We start from the raw sequence: 18,190 nt of genomic DNA, 5'->3' as shown, positions 1-18,190 counted from the left end.
TTAAGCACCAATATTAAATTGGTGCTATGAATTGATCCATGTTAAATCAATCGGTGCCAAATTTTAAAGAGTTTAGAAGAGATTAAAAGAGTTAAAAACAGAATAAAATGACACTAAAGGTTTGAAAATATATGTGAGTGCCTGTAAAACATAAAATCACAAAATCAGCAATGCAAATTCCTACTTACAGGATCAATGGCTTGACATGTGAGCGCTTATTCAGAGCTGAAGTGCGTCAGTCATGACACGCAGCATTTCCGTTGCCTTGATGTTCACTGTTTCTGTGTAAGAGCTCTCCTGACCGGCCTTGTCAGCGAGCCGACCCTGCCATCATTTCCATGCCCCCTACCATTCCTCCAACCTTACCTTACGGGGTCAATATGCGGATTGTTGTTGTTGTCTGCGTTTTAAGGAATCCCTTCCTGCTGGATGTTCGCTTCTGTTTCCTTAAAGACTCAACATCAAAAACGAGAGCCGTGGAAATGACTCACACGGCGGTCCCCAGAGTCCAGGCACTTCAACTATAAGCACCATGCTGACAGCTTAAAAACAGGATATGAGCTGGATATACGTCTATGTTTATTGCAGATGGTGGATACTTCAGAGCAGTCATAGATGAAAGCTCTGATAAGCTAATCAAACAAGAACAGTCACGTATCCACTGTGGGTACAGTGTGTGGAGAAGCTGACTGATCGCACCAAACATCTCAACTCAGAGCGTCAGTCCTGTTCTTTTCAACCACCATCCAAAAGACTGATAACAGACTGGATTATTTTCACATTGAGGCTGACTGGACTCTTCAAACAGCTTTCAACTTCAGAAATAGCGCCATTTCATCATCCATCCATCATTACACCCCAGACAAGACGCCATGCTCATTGCGGGGCACTTCCTCATATGTGGGCAAATTAAGTTATATCAAGCTATTTTGTAGAGTTACAACTTGCTATGGACACACTGTAACCACACTTGACTGTGTACTGCAGTAAATTGTGCTTCTGCTAAATATTACACCGTTTGCACTTTCACAAGGAGCGTTCCCCAGATGTTGGTGTTTGAATGCAAAAACCTATAAAACTCATTTCTTACAACAGCCAATGACCTTGTAGGCTAACTTATGGCATTACAAGATGACCAGTTTCTGCTTTGGTGCAGGATAATTGCACCACATCAAATTATACTACTATACTACTCAAATATATCGCTGCTCAGGGAACGCAATGGTATCCGTTAAATCAAAAAGAAACTTAAACTTTGTCATTGCATGGGTCTGGTGAGAACTCATTCACTTTTCATACGAGTTGTTCTTGACCCACAAAAGCAAGCACTTTGGAGACAGAGGCAAGGAAAAACTTCCCTTGAAACCTTGAACAGAACGACTCATAGTGGGCGGCCATCTGTCTTGACCGGTTGGGTTGAGAGAGAGAGAGAGAGAGAGAGAGCGCAGGGGCAGACAGAAACATAATGTATTTACACTACATCCAGTGATTTACAACATATAGGCTGCTGAGCAAAACCAAAACTATAAATGTTACTGCTAATAATTTAAAACTGTAATTCTACAAATGTATGTAGTTAAGACTACTTTATTTTATTTTAGATGTAATTAAAAAAAAAGCTCTGCTCAACATGTATATGGAACATCACTCTAGACTTGACTAAAATCATCCTTGCTTTGCTTGTGGAGCAACAGAGCAGTTTTTAAAATGTAAAAATAAAAAAGCTACTTATGGCATGGCATCAGGTCACCATTGTTTTATTCACCACAAACAAAGGTGCCTTCGACAGGGGTATTCTTCTGTGTATGAAAAGGACGAACAACTAACGACTGATGCAGAAACATGGGAGATAAAAGTAAATTATTTCTGGTTCAGAAGATGATCGAATAAACAATTATATAATAGTTTTATATTGCGGTTAATGTCCATTTACAATGATGTAGAACAGTAACAAAAGCACAAAAAGGTACGAGACATAAGAGCTAAAAAAGAAAGAATGACGTCAATGGGTCGCACGGAATTTTTGGCCAATCAAAAGTTTGTGCGTTGTCTCTTAGACTCAGTGACTCATCAGTCGCACGTGTGCTATGCACAGGAAGCCGATATTTTCGGCTAAGCTTAATTAAATGTCTGCTTGCACTGAGGGCTTGATTTTATTAGAAAAGTAAAAGCGCGTAAAATATCCTGTTGGAAACGAGAGGACCTAAGACGAAGCACAGTACAAAGGGCACGTGGAAAGCGATGCGAATAAGTCAGGATGGCCGAGCGGTCTAAGGCGCTGCGTTCAGGTCGCAGTCTCCCCTGGAGGCGTGGGTTCGAATCCCACTTCTGACAAGTTCCTTTTCGAAAACAACTTCAGTTACGGTACGTCGTGATATATGCTATCGTATAATTCTTTGATAATTTATCATGTAAATAATTTTTAATTCTATATATTTCTATGATCATCATCTCTGATTTCATGCAATAATATCAAACAATATATGCGCTTCTTCTGACTGAAATGTGTCAAACATATTTAGTCAGATGAGGCAAATTCATTAAATTCAAGTCAGCTGCTGTCAGAAACAAATATTTATTTTCCAGCAAAATATAAATGGACAGGGCTAATCACAGATTTTCAATATTCCCATGCACAAGCATCAGGGAATACTGTACACATGCACTGACACCTACCACACACACACCTACACACACCTACACACACACACACACACACACCTACACACACACACACATATATATATATCGCTTGACACCTTAGAAAGGAAAAAATACACAAAACTACAGATGAATAAATAGAACTTGACATTTAAATCTGCAGGGGTCTGCACAGCAGGATTTGTGCAGGGTGTGGCTTGCTGCTGGAGGATTGTGTAATTCCGCTTCATGTCTAAATCAGTCTCATTCACTCGGTTATACTTGTACGTCCCTCTCTGTGAGTTTTAGTGTGACCTCACGCTGACAGGTAAAGGTTAAAGAAAGAACAGCAACCAGAGGGAGTCTGTCTGGACACACAGGTTCCTTCATTTATAGAACAAACAAACATGATTTTTTTTTTGTTTTTACCTTCTTTCTTATAGAAAAAGAAAAAACATTGGTACAAGAAAAAACGTTTCCTGCTATTTCAATGCCTAAATTAATGAATTTACATAACAGTGTTAGTATTTGTAAATTCATCCTTTAAGTTTTTAACCTTTAACTTGGTTTTAAACCTGCAAATTTCACCCTTTAATTGGAGCCGTATATCAGGACCTCCACTTCCTTGGTGTAAAACCTTTATAGGATTTAACATTGCAGGAATCCTGCTGCACAGCCGACCGCACACTAATTATCCCAGATATTTTAACTACAGTCAGAAGGGGGGGAGTGCTAAGCCTGAGTATCAGTGCTCACGTGTGAGCCTGACAGACGATGAGCTTCAAGGCATCCCACTGTGATGGTAATCCACCTGCAGAGTGGAGCCTATAGAGGGGACCAAAATGTCCATTAAGCATATCAATTTAATTTAATGTAACATCAGAATTTCGGGGAAATATTTTCTCATGGCTTTGCGGCTGGCAGTGAATTCCCCAATATGGGAAAAAAAGAAATAATTGTTTTAGAATTCGGACATTTAATTAAAAGATAAATCACCTCTTCATGATGACTCAAACTGATTGTGGCCTCTTTACAAGGGGAGTGCAGGGAGGTACCTTCCTTGCACAGGAAAGACCATGGTCAGAAGGACAAAACCGTGTTCTCAGCAGTTCTCTTGAGTCACTCGCTCACTGTCATGAATCAGCAGTGGGGGGTCTTTCAACTATTTTCTCCCATGAGTCAGGACGCAATAAATCCACCCACCTCGACTCCACCCCGCCGTGACCCATCAAGCTCCTGAAGACATATGGCAGCGTGAGGGCTCGCCTCACTCTGTGATCATGTAAGCTCAGTGGGAGTGGGTGCTCTCGTGATGAAGCACTTCTTGATACTCCCAGCATCACAGGGAGGGAATGGCATGCAGGCTGCGAGCCTCTGATAAGAGTAACTGCTCGCATATTCTGTGGCCATTCCTTTGTCCTTGAAAAGAGCGAGCTGACCCCAGGTGATATTTAGACAGGATATTCTCTAAACTAGCTTCATTCTCTCTCTTTTACAACAAACGCACCTTTCTTATACTTTATGCAAAATCGTACCTGCTGTGCATCTGTGTTGTATTAGTGTGAACTGTCACGCAGCACTATACGTACCTCTAGATCACATGCGTCAAACTCAAGGTCCGAGGGCCAAATGTGGCCCTCCACGTTATTTTTTGTGGCCCGCAAGGGCTGTGTGCAGCCACTTGTTTTTGTAAAATGCTGCATCTGACACATATGTTCTTAGCAGCTCACAATTATTGGTTGTACTGTAGTTCTGCAGTAGTAGTTACATTTAACCCTTTGAGGGCAACAATAATGCCCATTAGTTTCAATGATAGTTATACAAAGGTGAAAATATAGCACAAAAAAAACCTAAAAGACAACCAGACTAATCTCAATTTCACCATTTTATTAAACCACTAATGTTTTAACCTAGTGGAAGTCATCAGAGCCACTTTTACTTTACTCTTCCTCGTGGTTTCCTTATTCTTATATCGTGATTTAAAATATTCCCAGAGCTCTAATGCGTCTGGGATGTAACACTGTCCAACAAACACACATGAAGACGTCTCACACACAGAAACAATGGAAAGGCTGCTCTGTTCAAGACAGAAGAGCAAAGATTTCTGTTTCAAGCTTGAGTTCTGGATCCATTCTAATTCAGGTCCAGATTATTACAAATATTGAATCCTTTCTAGCACATATCAAGGAAATGCAAAAAAGCATCACCCTAATTATATAAATGTTTACCATTGGGAGGGAAGGGAAGGGAACATAAATTATATTGCTATTGCTACACTATTAATTAATATGTAAAGCCAAAGATCACAGCAATGCCTAAATAAGATTAACAAGTTCTAAGAAGAAGGGTCAGCTTTGTTTCTTTTTATACCAACACGATTATTGCATAAAGAATCATACCAAGATGCCTGAAGGGAATATACCTGATAAATAACTAATCTGCCGAGTCATAGATTGTCACTGGTCACATCAGGTCCTTTCTAAAAGTGTGCTTAACTCCTTTAATGCAGTGTTGAAGTCCAAGTCATGTGTCCAAAGCCTCAGCAGATTTCTGTCCAATCTCAAGGTGATTAGTGAAGCTTTTTATTCTATCCTTAGCTGCTCATGTGATTAGCAGGTAGACCTGCATCTGGAGGGAGGCTTTGGAACCGGCATCTCTGTTGTAATAGCTCTGGTGTTTCTTTTGGAGTACACGTCTTGCATGCTGCTGCTTTGGGACTATTTTCATTTAGGTTCTTTTATGATTCTGGATCCTGTGAGTATACATAGTTGGATTATATAAGAACTGTTTAATCTCCTCATTAAATCGAATGCATGAATGTTTTTTTTGTTTTTTGCATAGTAAGAAAAATATGCACATGCAGCTAACTGAAAGATCAACCCTGCAAACTGCACTTACAAAAGATTAAGACTAAGTTAGACTCTGTGTCATGTTGGGTGGTGGTCTGTGGGCTTTGCACAAACAAAGGTTAAAATAATCCACTTGAAACTGGGTGAACTCATGCTGGCCTGCATGCAGGATGATTTATTCTTTCCTTGTTTTTACTTTTTTTTAGGCATCTCAGTTGGCAGACAGGACACCTTAGGGATAAATAGCATTATTTTACAGATCCAGGGCCATAAATGTTTCCTGGTCATTGTGAGTAAAGAAAAAAACATTTTGCATATGTAATAATGCCCTGAAGAAAAGAAGAAAACACATTTATTATTAGTTTGCAGATGAATTGCTTCTGGTGTGTTTTTGTCTGAACTATGCTAAAGTTAACTTAAAAATTATTATCTCATTCCTATATATTACCTTCATCTTACATCTTTATTTTTTGCATCCTGGAAAAGCAGAATACCTTGGTTAGATATGGTGGAGAAGCCTGTGTTGTCATTTCTGTCGACTTTAGTTTATATTGTTATGTGTTGCTCCTGGCATCATGAAACCGCTGATGGTACAGATAAGACTGAATGTAACACTGAACATGCATTCAGAACACTTAATTCAGTAAAGTGACCCAGAATCCCCTGTTGTAATCCTGGATTATGGTCGACAGAATAATATCCTCTCCAACTATATTCAAGCAAAATTCCTTTTAAACTATTTGCATCCACCAGGTTCGACCTCTGATGTTACCATTATGACATTGACCAAAACACATCAGTCAATGTTTAACATAAAGTAAACACTTGCAGATTCACTTGCGAAATTATAACACGGCTAATAAAAGAATAAACACAACAGCCAAACCTGTTCTTTACACGTGTCAGTCAAGCTTGGCCTAATTTTGAGACTCAAAAATTGACTCATTTTAATTTGCATTTTCACAGTGGGCTTGCGTCCCCTTCCAAGGAGCAACAATACATTGTCACATTGTGCTTATTACAGATATTGCTGCTTTTTATAGGTAATCCTTGCCTTACTGACTGCTGGAAAAGATGGCTAAGACGGTCTTTTCTTCAGCAGTGATCGCTGAGGTAATGTCCACTTTCACTGCGTGCAGAGTCTTAATCTCGTTATTTAAAGTCAATTGGGGGATTTATTTGTTGCTGCATCCTCGGTATCCTCATCCTAATGTCCTCTGATCTTCTCAGCAGTGTGTACGTAAAGTACGTGTCAACTAAGTCACGTGTTTGGAATGATCAGTGATTTTCTGTGACTGAGTTTATTTTTAGCTTCCATTTATTTGTTTTTTTTTTGTTTAGCATATATATACACACACACACACACAAGTATTTACTTATAAGAAAAAGTGTATGAAAGCATGTACAAGAGCATGTTAACCTCTTAATAGCAACAAAATTTCATTGCATCACTGTGTGGAATGACAATAAAGTGCTATTCTATTCTATTCTATTCTATTCTATTATAAAAGAACCATTTACAATTTCCAGATTGTCATTCATCTAGATTTTAAAATAACCAGAAGTAGTATGAAGACAGCAGTGCAATGTCTTCAAGAATAGCAGACAGAAAAATAGTTTCTTTAGTTTCCAAGTCTTCATCCCATTCTGTTTTTTTCTACCTCACCTTATATTTTCCCTTTCAGCCTGCGATGAGTGGGAGCGATGAAGATGTGCTGTATGACCCCTGACACGACTCGTGTGACCTACCCTCTATGTCTGCTCACCTGAGCCCGTCATTCATCCAGAACAAGCACCCGACTGTCCAAAATGTCATCCCACACACGAAACGTCCAGTGCTTTAGCACTGTAGGTGGGGAAAACTCACACAAGATTTCTCCACCCTTCAAGCATCGCACCAGCTGGTTGCCCAGGATCCCCCAACATGGCATGGTATCCCATTACAAACCCCTGGAGGAATGCTACCTTTGCTCCGAATACAGACATGCTCAGGCACTGGAAACATTAGAGACACTGGCCAAACCTCCATGTTACTCTCATCCACAGTACCACAGCTACGATCCACACCTGTATGGTCACAAGAGACCTACCAGGCCCAAGGAGGACCCATCAGGCCACAACCTTTGTCACCACAGGTACAATAAGAGGGTGGTGCTGCTGAAGAATAGTGACCCCTCGTTCAGGAAGACCATCGTCTTGCACCGCAGGAGTCTGGGCAGTTTCAGGCTTTTCTTGGAGGAAGTTTCTGAGCTCATGCATTACCACACCAGGAAACTGTACACTCTGGAGGGCCACAAGGTGAGGCCATGCACAGCTGGAACCATACATGTTAAATAATAGGTATAGGTCATATTATAGATTTGTTTTTGGGAGTAAAGAGATGGGAGATTTTATTCTGTGTTCAGGAAATGTGTTTTTTAAAGAGGAAGTGGTTGTTCTTGACCCCCGGAGTCTGTTGTAAGGAGTTGAAAAGGATATGACATTAACAGCAGCACTGTGAGTTGCTCTGGTCTATATTAGTTTATCGTGAAAGGACTTCCAAGATAAATTAATGATATATGTTTTAGACATAGTTGTTATTTATGTCGGCAAAAAGGAGAGGTCTCTATGATGACACTGATTCTAAAGTCCACTTTGGAGGTTTTGCCAACTATCATCCCCACAGTACCTCAAAATCCTTTGGAATCTATTTGCATCTTTTCCACAATGCATCAAATAATTTCTGTCTATTGTTCTAATATTATGCAATATACAATAGCTTTCTAAAATTGAAATCCATGTGGTATTTTTTGTTTTGTATTTGTTCAACTTTCCAGCATTTTATTTTTATCTCAGAGTGATAAACATTTATACAACAAACACACTCATACCAGGTCATTTTTGTTTCCTTTTTCACTTGTTTAAAATGCATATTTATCAGGATGGTGTGCGATGGGATGAAGCGGGGATTTTCCTTCACACATTCAGATTGTGGCTACCGTTTTGAAACCCATTAATCTTGGTCAAATCAGAGCTATTTATGAGAGAAAACAGGTCAATGTTGGAACTCAACTTCCCCTGCTTTGATGCAGGAGTATTTGAGAAATGTATCTTCCACACTGGCAATTAATTATCTTCACCCAGGTTTAGTGTGACCATGGTTGCAGCCATTCGTCTGCCTTCATCAGCAGATATAGAATCCAAAACTGCAGCTTCATCAGAACTGCGCCCAAGAAAAATTTAAGTTTCATATCTGTCAATTGTGAGCAGAAGCAGAAGGGATAAGCAAAATGCAAAGATGTTTAGTTAATTAAATAAAAGTGGACAACAGTATTTGGCCTATTGATTACTTCACCATACAAAGAACTAACAAAGCAGGAACTCAACAAACTTTCATCAAAATCCACTGTTTCAAGATGGATTTTCTCAACCCAACTGGTCAAGATAGATGGCCACTATGAGTATTAGGTTCTGTTCAAGGTTTCTGCCTGTTAAAGGGACAAGTTGGGTTTTGTCTTTCCCTGCTACAACTGTAGAGTGACATGAGATGACTTTCTGTTATGATCTGGCGCTATAGAAATAAAAATAAAGTGAATTAAATTTAAATTCATTTCAGTGGTGCTAGTAAAATATTTTTGTTAAAACAATAATCTCTGTGTATTTACATTTTAAAACCACCCAAATATGAAATGATCTTCTTCTTGTTCTTCTTCTTCTGGGTTGTCCCACCAGGGGTCGCCACAGCAAATTACCCTTCCAGCACACAGTCACTCCTAGATTAGCATTCAGGTTGATCACTTGTGAGACAGGAGGTAATTAATGATGGTCATATTATGGTAACCAGCCTGCACGACTGAATGCTGTCTTTCTGACGAGTGCCTCTCTACAAGCATAAAGGGATTCAAGAGTAGAATGTGTAATGTATCCCTGCCTAAAATACACCTCCAAACATCTTTCTTTTAAATGAATTACATAAAATGCTCAAACCACTGTGCTTACAAGCCTTTGTCAGTCAATCTGCTAAATTCACTGCTGAGCAGTAGTTTTACAGGTGAGAACTCACCGTTGCAAGAATGCACCGTCATCTATTAAAGTTTACCCAAGATTATCCCGGATTAGGATATTAATCTGGCTTTGACTCAACGCTTGACTCACAGCAGTGACTTCATTCTGTGACACAAAAGCAAGGACAAAACCGTGACCCAATTCTAAACCCTCATCATAGTACCTATTTCTAAACCTGACACGGATTGATGGACTGAAATGATTTAGACTGTGTTTATTTTGCGGCATGTCTATTTCTGGTAAATGATCTGTTCCAAATCCAACATACTTCTCTGTTTTTCTACCAGCTTCATTCACTAACCAATATTGCTCTTTCTTTCTGTTTCAGATTGACAGCATTCAGAGTCTCACCCTGTGTCCCAGTGTCCTCATCTGTGTGGGATGTGAACCCTCTCATCCTTCCATTGTGGAAGCAGTTCAGAAACTGTCTGACGATAAGCTTCCGAAGCTGAGCATGATGTCACAGTCAGATGGCTGCGGTGACGGACAGGAGGGTACACTTTATTGACAAGGATTTCATTTCTAAATCACAATTTTAAAATAATCAGCTACACAGAACTCAACTATCACCAGTCTTGTGAGCCCTATAAATCTTTAGATTCCATATTACTTTATTATTACTTGTCTCAGGATTTTTGCGGTCGACTTTATGGGGACGTCATAATTAAATTTTTCTGCAAGCGTTATAGGATATTTCCATTACTTTAGCAGCAATACTTGTAAAAATATGACCTTCTCGGAGGTCGCTAAACAATCTAAGCACTGTTTCAGCAGTACACAGTATACTTTCATTATGTATTGCAAGCTAAAGAGATGAATGTCATCTATTACATTTTCTTTTTACTTCTGTCTTTTTCATGTCTGAAACCAAGGACAACCAACAATGAGAAATGCCACAACTTCAAAACTAGAGTCTGAAAACAGATCCACCAGAGAGTTCGTGTCGTCTGATGAGTCGTTACCGGATGGAACTGGATCTCCGGATAACGTGGATTCCCGCCCTCAAACAGATGATGGGATGAGAGATGATGATGATATCGAGAAACGGGTTCGGGTTAATAAAGACGGCAGTTTGTCAATGGAAATGAAAGTGCGCTTCCGGCTACAAAACGATGAGACATTGCATTGGTCAACAGAGGTATTAAGGAGAAAGAACAGCAAGTGTCTCCGTGGAAAACATAAACCAGATTTAGCCCATTGTAATGATGTAAACGGCTCAGAACCTGAGAACGTCTCCGCTGGTGAGTGCAATGAGGCTTACATCAACAGGTGCTGCCAAAGACATTCAGAGGAGATGTACCGTCCTCGCTGCTTTTCCTGTCGATATCATGACATTTGGAAAAATGCTACTTCGACACAGGATGCGAGTCGTTGCATTCAGTCTTCAAGCTCAACAGCTTCCTCAAGTACTATGGTTTCTCGAAGGATGGTCATTGAAAGACAAACAGCGCCTCGATCAAGCGAAGAGCATACAGATGAAATGGTGGAGAGACAAACTTGTGTGGAGGCAGCAGAAACTGTTCAGTACTGTGTCCTCAAAAGTGAGACTTGCTCACCAAAGTGCAAGGTGAAAGAAGACGGAGGAGGAGGGGAAGCAGCTTCTTCTCCTAGTGGTTCCTCTGAGGTATTAACAGGCCATGTTGAGGAGAAGGACATCCCACTAAGTGCTACAAGTGCAGTATTGGAAACAGAATCATCATCTACTCAACGGTTACCTCTGAGCTCTACAGCTAGAGCCAGTGCTTCAGAGGAGTCAAGCAAATCAAGAAGGTCATACACGTGCAAATGCAAAGCATCTAATCAGCCTGAGGAGGATTTAAAAGGACAGATCCAGACCCAAGATGAAGATGGTGATGCACAAAATGATCAATCAAGTGCCATGTTTCTTAAATCAAATCCTTCTGAGATATCTGAACCAAAACAGAACACAGAGTCTGGAGGTAGAGAACAGAAAAGAGCCCAAAGTGCCAAGTCATTTAATTCAAATGCCTCAACATCCAAAAGGGATACTTCAGATGTTACAGCGGAAGAAGTACAAACACAGGAGGGCAAAGAAAGTGGGAAAAGACCGTTAAGTAGCATGTCTGTGAAATCCTCTAACTCGAAAAGATCAGTGACAGAAATGGCCGATGAGAAACAGAAGTCAGAGAAGAATGTTGATGAAGCGTTAAGTTCCATGCCATCAAAATCTAAAGCCTCAATGAAATCCAAAGGTTCAACAGTTGCTCAACCAGAACAAGCTGAAGAGGAAACTGAAGAGAGGACATCCCATGCTATGTCAGCTACATCGCATGCAGATTCTAGATTAGAAACAGAGAAGGGCATTCAAAGCCTGCCTGAAACAGGTGAGAATATAATCGCACAGAGAGCACAAAGTGCAATGTTGGTGAAGTCAAAATCTAAACATTCAAGACCTTCCACTCAAGACCTAGCCACACGTTCAAAAGCATCTAAGCATCGAGATGAAGAACGTGCTGTGGAAGAAACCCATGAGAGAGTGTCGAGTGCCATGTCAACCAAGTCTAAAGCCTCTAAATGTCAGGTGAAACAAAACGCAGAAGAAAGGCACGACGACGGTGCTTCGCCAGGAGTGCCATTAAATGAAACTGAGACGGTGGCAACTTTGGAGAGAGCTGAGAGTGCCATGTCTGTAAAATCCACCAAGTCCAATGTGTCGGCGAGGTCCAGAAAATCACACAAATCCAATGCATCTGAACAATCAGTGGCTTCTGATGATACAATGACGTCAGCGAAGTCGGATTCATCCACATTGTCTACAAACGCAAATGTTTCTCAAGTTCTTTCTAAACACGGTGATGATTTTTGTGATGGAGATGCCGTGCAGGACACTTTTAAGAGCTCACCAAGCTGCATGCCAGATATATCCTGTAAATCAAATATTTCGGCAAGATCGCAGCAGGAGAGGGTGCCGAGCGCACCGTCAGCGAAATCAGAACAGTCGGCTATGTCAGCTCAATCATCAAAATCATCAGTGGTTTCTGACAGATCTAAAAGTTCAAAGCACAGGGATGTGCCAGCTGTTCAAGGAAATCCTGCAGATCGCTCAGAATATGAAGAAAGAACTCCAAGCAATGTCTTGATTACATCTGTGACATCTGAAAAGTCAAGTATCTCCACTGCATCAACAAAATCGAGGGGTTCTGAAATTCCTCCTGAAAGCTGCAGCAAGGCTTCTGAAGAAATAGTTATTGAAGGGGAGAATAATGGGAGATCGGTGAGCGCAACGTCAGCGCAGTCAGTGGAGTCAAGAAAGTCAAAATGCTCTACTGTTTCAAATGAATGGCTTGAGAGCCACGAAAAAGGACGTATCAAAGAGCAAACTGAAGACAGAACGCAAAGCTGCAGCTCCATCAAATCCACCACGTCTGTTGAGAGAGCACCAAGTAGTGGGTCAACCATTTCTGCCAAATCTACAAAGTCAAAAGGACTTAATGAAAATAATGTACAGCGATCGCCAAGCATTTTGTCAGCCGGATCGGGAAAATCGGCAAAGTCAAGAATTTCCAAAGGAGAGAGTGACGCGAGAGCAGGTCGTTCGACGTCAGCCAAGAGCAATATTAGTAAGTCAAAATGTTGCGCTGATGTTCCAGCGATCCCTAGCTCCGACTCATCTGATGGCAAAAATAAACAAGAGCAAAATGGAGAAAGACCAGCAAGCTGTGAGTCAGCTGAATCAGTCCAGTCACATGATTCTGAAATGTCAGTTAAATCAGCAAACTCGAATCTTTGTGCAGAATCTGTCCAATCAAATTACTCCACTCCTGGCGAAGACAATCAGGAGAGAGCACACAGTTCCCTGTCTGACAAAACTGCAAAGTCAATTGTATCTGACAAATCCTCCGAGTCAACAGAAATGTCTGCCCAGTCAGCGAAGTCAAATATTTCTACAAGATCAAATAAGTCAAATTGTTCTGCACGCGTTTCGTCTGATGGAGGCTTTGAGAACCCCGAAGAAGAAAACGACAAAGAGGAAACTGAAGACGGAGCGGCAAGCTGCTCGTCATTAAAATCAGCGCAGTCACACTCTTCCACTCCTGATGTAGAAGATGGTGAAGAGAGAGCACACAGTGCCACGTCAGCCATTTCTGCCATATCTACAAAATCAAAAGGTTCAACGGAAGACAGATCCCAAAGTAATATGTCAACCAGAATGGCAGACTCAGAAAAGGCAAGTATTTCAAGACTACCTAAGAATTCCAAAGCGTTTCACAAACCTGTTGACCACCTTGCCGATTCTCCTCAAGAGACAGATGAAGATGAGCACAGTAAAAGCAGTTCCTTAAGTTCAATGTCACTCTGTTCATACAAGTCAGATGTTTCTGTGAGGTCAAAGTGTTCAGCTGAAGAAAGTAATGTAAGTTCTAAGTCACATACTTCTACACATGCTTGTGAAGTTTCTGACACAAGTTCCGGTAACGACAGAAAGGACGAGGGTGAAACTCGAGGCAGAGCAGAAAGTCCAAAGTCTGCCAAGTCAACGATCTCAGTAAAATCAAAAGAATCAAAGGTCTTCCCTGCCTCAGAAGAAGGAAAGGCTGATGATGTGAAAAGGGCTTCAAGCAATATGTCAGTCAGATCAACAAAATCAGCAAAGTCGGATGTTTCTCAAATACCCAAGCAATCCATAGCTTCTACTATTCCCTCTGAACACGGTACCGAAAGAGATTATTCAGGGAACACAGGGAGAATGAGCCCAATGTCAGTCAATTCAAATATTTCTGCAAGAGCAAAAAAGTCCAAATGTTCCACTGTTCCAGCTGAAGAAAGCTTCAAAAGCCCCAGTGAAGGTGGCACAAAGCAAACGCAACAAAGAGCTCGCCGTGTGTCAGCCAAATCAGTTCATGCTCATTTTACTGAAGGCTCTACCGAGTCACAAGTCTCTGATGTCACTACTGAAGATATAACAGAACATTTGGCACCGGAAACAGCTTTGAGCACTTTGTCAGCTAAATCAGCAAAGTCACATGTTCCGGAAGTTTCTGAAATGAATGGTGACGTAGAAACGGAAGATTCAATGCCAGTTAAATCCCCACATTCTTCTTTGTCTTTAAAATCAAGCGAGTCAAAAAAGAACATCCTGGAGCGCGCAACAAGCGCTGTGTCAGACGGATCTGCAAAGTCAGTCGCACCATCCGAGAGGTCAGTTGGATTTTCAAGTCAAGGAGGCAGTGAAGATGAAGAAAAAGAAAGATTACCAGGTGAAGAAGAGGCTGAAGCACGGCCACCAAGCAACGCAACAACGACTTGGTATGTTTCTGCTTCATCAAAGAGTAAAGGATGCGGCCTTCCTTCTGAGGAACACGCTGGAAATAATGGCGCTGCTGTGCAAAGACAACCAAGCACCATGTCAGCTAAATCAGGCGTGTCTGCCAAGTCAAGAAAGTCAAATATTTCAGCAAACTCCTGCATTGCGGGCAATGATCCAAGGGAACAAAGCACCGATCACACTCTAGTTCAAGCAGCAAGCAGATCCAAAAAGTCAAATGCTCCATTACCAGTTTCTGAGAGTCCTGCTGAAGAAGGAGCAGATCTCTCTTTGAAATCTGAACAATCCAAAGCGCCTGACATTTTAACAGATGAATATGTGGGAAAGGAGGTGAACTATAATATGTTCGCAGCCAATGGTATTACTTCAGAGAAGACAGGTGGGTCTTCAATAAATGGAGGGGAAGTTGGGAATCCTAAAACCAAAGCCACAAAGCCAAAGTTGCTTCCTTCTGTGTCAGAAAACTGTCGGGATGAACAACAGTCAAAACTAAATCAACAACATGCTTGTCACACAGAGTCAAATGAAAGTGATTTGTCCCAAACCATGTCCAGTTCAGACCTTATCAAAGCGATCGGTAAGATTCCACCAACTGGGCACTCAAAATCGACGGAGGCTGAGAGGAGAGTAAATGGTCATTTGACAGCTGCAGACATTGATGCTCGTGTCACGGATGCCAAAAGTGACAAAAGCAGCAAACAAAGATGGAAGAGCACAAAAGTCGATGGCTTTGAGGCGGTCCCATCTAACCTACCGACCGCGTCTCCCACTGAAGTTGTGAATGATTGGTTGAAAATGATATCAGCAGATAGCGACATGTATGTTATAGGTGAATTTAATGGAGACTGTCATGGACAGATCGCTGACCGCACAATAGACAAAATGAAAGGAATTGGAGAGTCTGCAGCTGAAGATCAAAGAGAGTCAGATGTGAAAAATAGTGCGTCTCCTAATGACTGTCAAAGAAATCCAAACGCACCAAATTCAGATCAAACCCATGCTGAGAGAGAAGCTCCCACGAAAATATTCAATTCCTCCATACAGGTGATGAAAGTCCTCTTAAATCCAAAGCATGGCAGGTGTAACAGCGTACCGGAGATTTCTCCAGTATTTGGACGTAAACTAAGCTCTTCGGCCCAAGGTCTTCTGGATTGTCTTGTGAAGTTGCAATTAATAGACAGTAATCCCGAAAATGCAAATGAAAGAGATGCAAGATACCAAGAACTAACCAATATTCTGCAGTCTCTTTGGCTTCGTGCTCCGCAAGAAAATGAGACCGTTATACAAAAGGGCAATTGCCATTTTGTGGATGATGAATTTAATCATGCGTCATCCTCTGGTGTGGATGTAAACAGTGGCTCCACGGGATCTGGGAAGAGCAGCGCTGGCATCAATGCGGATTTGTCTCGACCACGTGCCAGTGTGGATACGATACAGAAAGCACAAGACGTCCGTGAAGGTCAAGCAGATGCAGCATCGAAACAGACGAGTGAGAGAAACTCGGAGGCAATGCGTGAAGAAAGTCAAAAGGATGACGATCCGGCAAAAGATGACACACTCAGAAGCAATGACGGTCCAAGAGAACTACCTGAAACTCCACAACCCCCCAAAACGTGTTCGGGAAATGACAGCAGTGGAAAGAAACTGGAAGAAGAAGTCAATGCGGAATGTCAAGAAGACAGTAATTCAGAGAGTCCTGCTCTCCATCAAAGAGAACAATATACCAAAGTGATTACTCAAGGTCCCGATCCTGTTTGGGTCTTAAGCTTATTAACTAAAATAGAAGAGCAGTTCATGTCTCATTATGCGAACGCAATGAGAGACTTTAAAGTCAGGTGGAACTTGGATGGCAACGAGTCGCTTGAGACAATGATGGATGAACTTACGGCCGAGCTCCACCAGAGAATCCAAAAAACTATAGACAGGGAATGGAAGAAAATTCAAGGTCAGGCAGGCCCGCCGAGACCTTCTAAAGATGCAATGACCCGCTCAACGTCGGTACAAACAAGCGAGAGACTGATGATGATTCTGAAACAGTCAGGCGATCTACAAGCAAACCAAAGTGATGGTTCAGCAACAGGCACACCATACAGTGACCAGCGTGGTGAAAACGATGACGACTACTGTCCATGTGAAACATGCATTAAGAAAACATTTACATCTCGGCCACCAATTCCTGCAGAAGTTCGAAATACCGCACCAGTTGCCATGGACTTTGACCTAAAGAAAATTCTGGTGATGAAGAATCTTGATTCAATTAAAACATGGGCTACCAAGTGTAAAACAGAAGTGCATAAAGATGAATGCATGATACGAGATGCCGAGAAAGCAGACACAGATGGAGATATGTTAGAAATGAAGGATGAAAATGCAGAAGAAGAGACTACTGTGGAAGACACGAGTAAGCATGGATCTGACAATGAGCAAGCCGTGGAAGAGGGGGAGGATTTTGATGAGGAGGAGGACAATACTGCCACCAGTTCTGAAGTGTCTGCAGACAAAAACAATGAAAAGGCAACAGCTGATGAAACATCTAAAGAACCGGCACAAAGCGAAACAAAGGAAGAAGCTGTTCGAAATGAAAATGAAGAGACAGCTTTAACTGAGCATCTGTCAGACAAAGATTATGCCATGGAAGCAGGGAAATCTGGTGATGAAGATGAGATTGAGGCCACCAGTGAAGATGAACTGCATGTAAATGCTCTTGAAGCCATCCCAGCAGAAAATGAAAATATAGACGTAGAGACAACTTTGGGAGCCACAAGTGAGTATGAATCTGACAAAGAGGAGACTATGGAAGAAGAGAAAGTTGACAAAGATGAGGACAATACTGTTACCAGTTCAGGTGAGCCTGCAGATGAGATCAATGACAACGCATCAGCTGAAGAAACAACTGATGCAGAACATGAAACGAAGGAGGGAGCATCTGAAAATGAAACTGTAAAGGAGGAGAACTTTGATGACGAGGAGGACAATACTGCTGCCAGTTCTGACGAGTCTACAGATGAGAACAATGAAAAGGCAACCGCTGATGAAACATCCAAAGAACAAACTGGAGCGGAAACAACGGAAGATGTGGTGAGTGTAGAAAATTGGGAAACGGATTACACTGCAGCTGAAGCGACAGGTGTGACGCCTCTAACTGAGCATCAGTCGCGTGGAGATGATATCATGGAAGCAGTGGCACCTGATGATGAGGATGAGATTGTGCCTGCTCGCAAAGATGAAAATGCAGCAGGAGAGGCAGATGTGGCATCCCCAAGCAGAAAAGAATCTGACAAAGAGGCATCTGTAGTCAAAAACAATGCAGCGGCCAGTGAACAGAAATCTAAAAATGAAGAGGTGGGTTTGGTACCAGGAGCAGTTCAAG

At 41.6% G+C, this 18,190-nt stretch overlaps 1 protein-coding gene and 1 non-coding gene across 2 annotated transcripts; both read left to right on the top strand.

Moving 5' to 3' along the window:
• The first annotated feature begins 2,251 nt into the window (after nucleotides 1-2,251).
• On the top strand, nucleotides 2,252-2,334 carry trnal-cag (transfer RNA leucine (anticodon CAG)). Its single transcript has one exon. It is a non-coding gene; the product is annotated as a tRNA-Leu (tRNA).
• Nucleotides 2,335-7,418: 5,084 nt separating this feature from the next.
• On the top strand, nucleotides 7,419-17,953 carry LOC137914969 (retinitis pigmentosa 1-like 1 protein). Its single transcript, XM_068758450.1, has 6 exons — nucleotides 7,419-7,787; nucleotides 9,862-10,027; nucleotides 10,544-11,157; nucleotides 12,076-12,215; nucleotides 15,375-17,841; nucleotides 17,936-17,953. Exons 1-6 carry the CDS (start codon nucleotides 7,419-7,421, stop codon nucleotides 17,951-17,953), a joined length of 3,774 nt encoding a protein of 1,257 aa, XP_068614551.1.
• Nucleotides 17,954-18,190: the final 237 nt, after the last annotated feature.

This window comes from Brachionichthys hirsutus, unplaced genomic scaffold (assembly GCF_040956055.1).
Source record: "Brachionichthys hirsutus isolate HB-005 unplaced genomic scaffold, CSIRO-AGI_Bhir_v1 contig_328, whole genome shotgun sequence".
Taxonomy (NCBI): domain Eukaryota; kingdom Metazoa; phylum Chordata; class Actinopteri; order Lophiiformes; family Brachionichthyidae; genus Brachionichthys; species Brachionichthys hirsutus.
The sequence above is the reverse complement of the archived record's forward strand: the minus strand, read 5'-3'. Positions and strand labels throughout refer to the sequence as shown.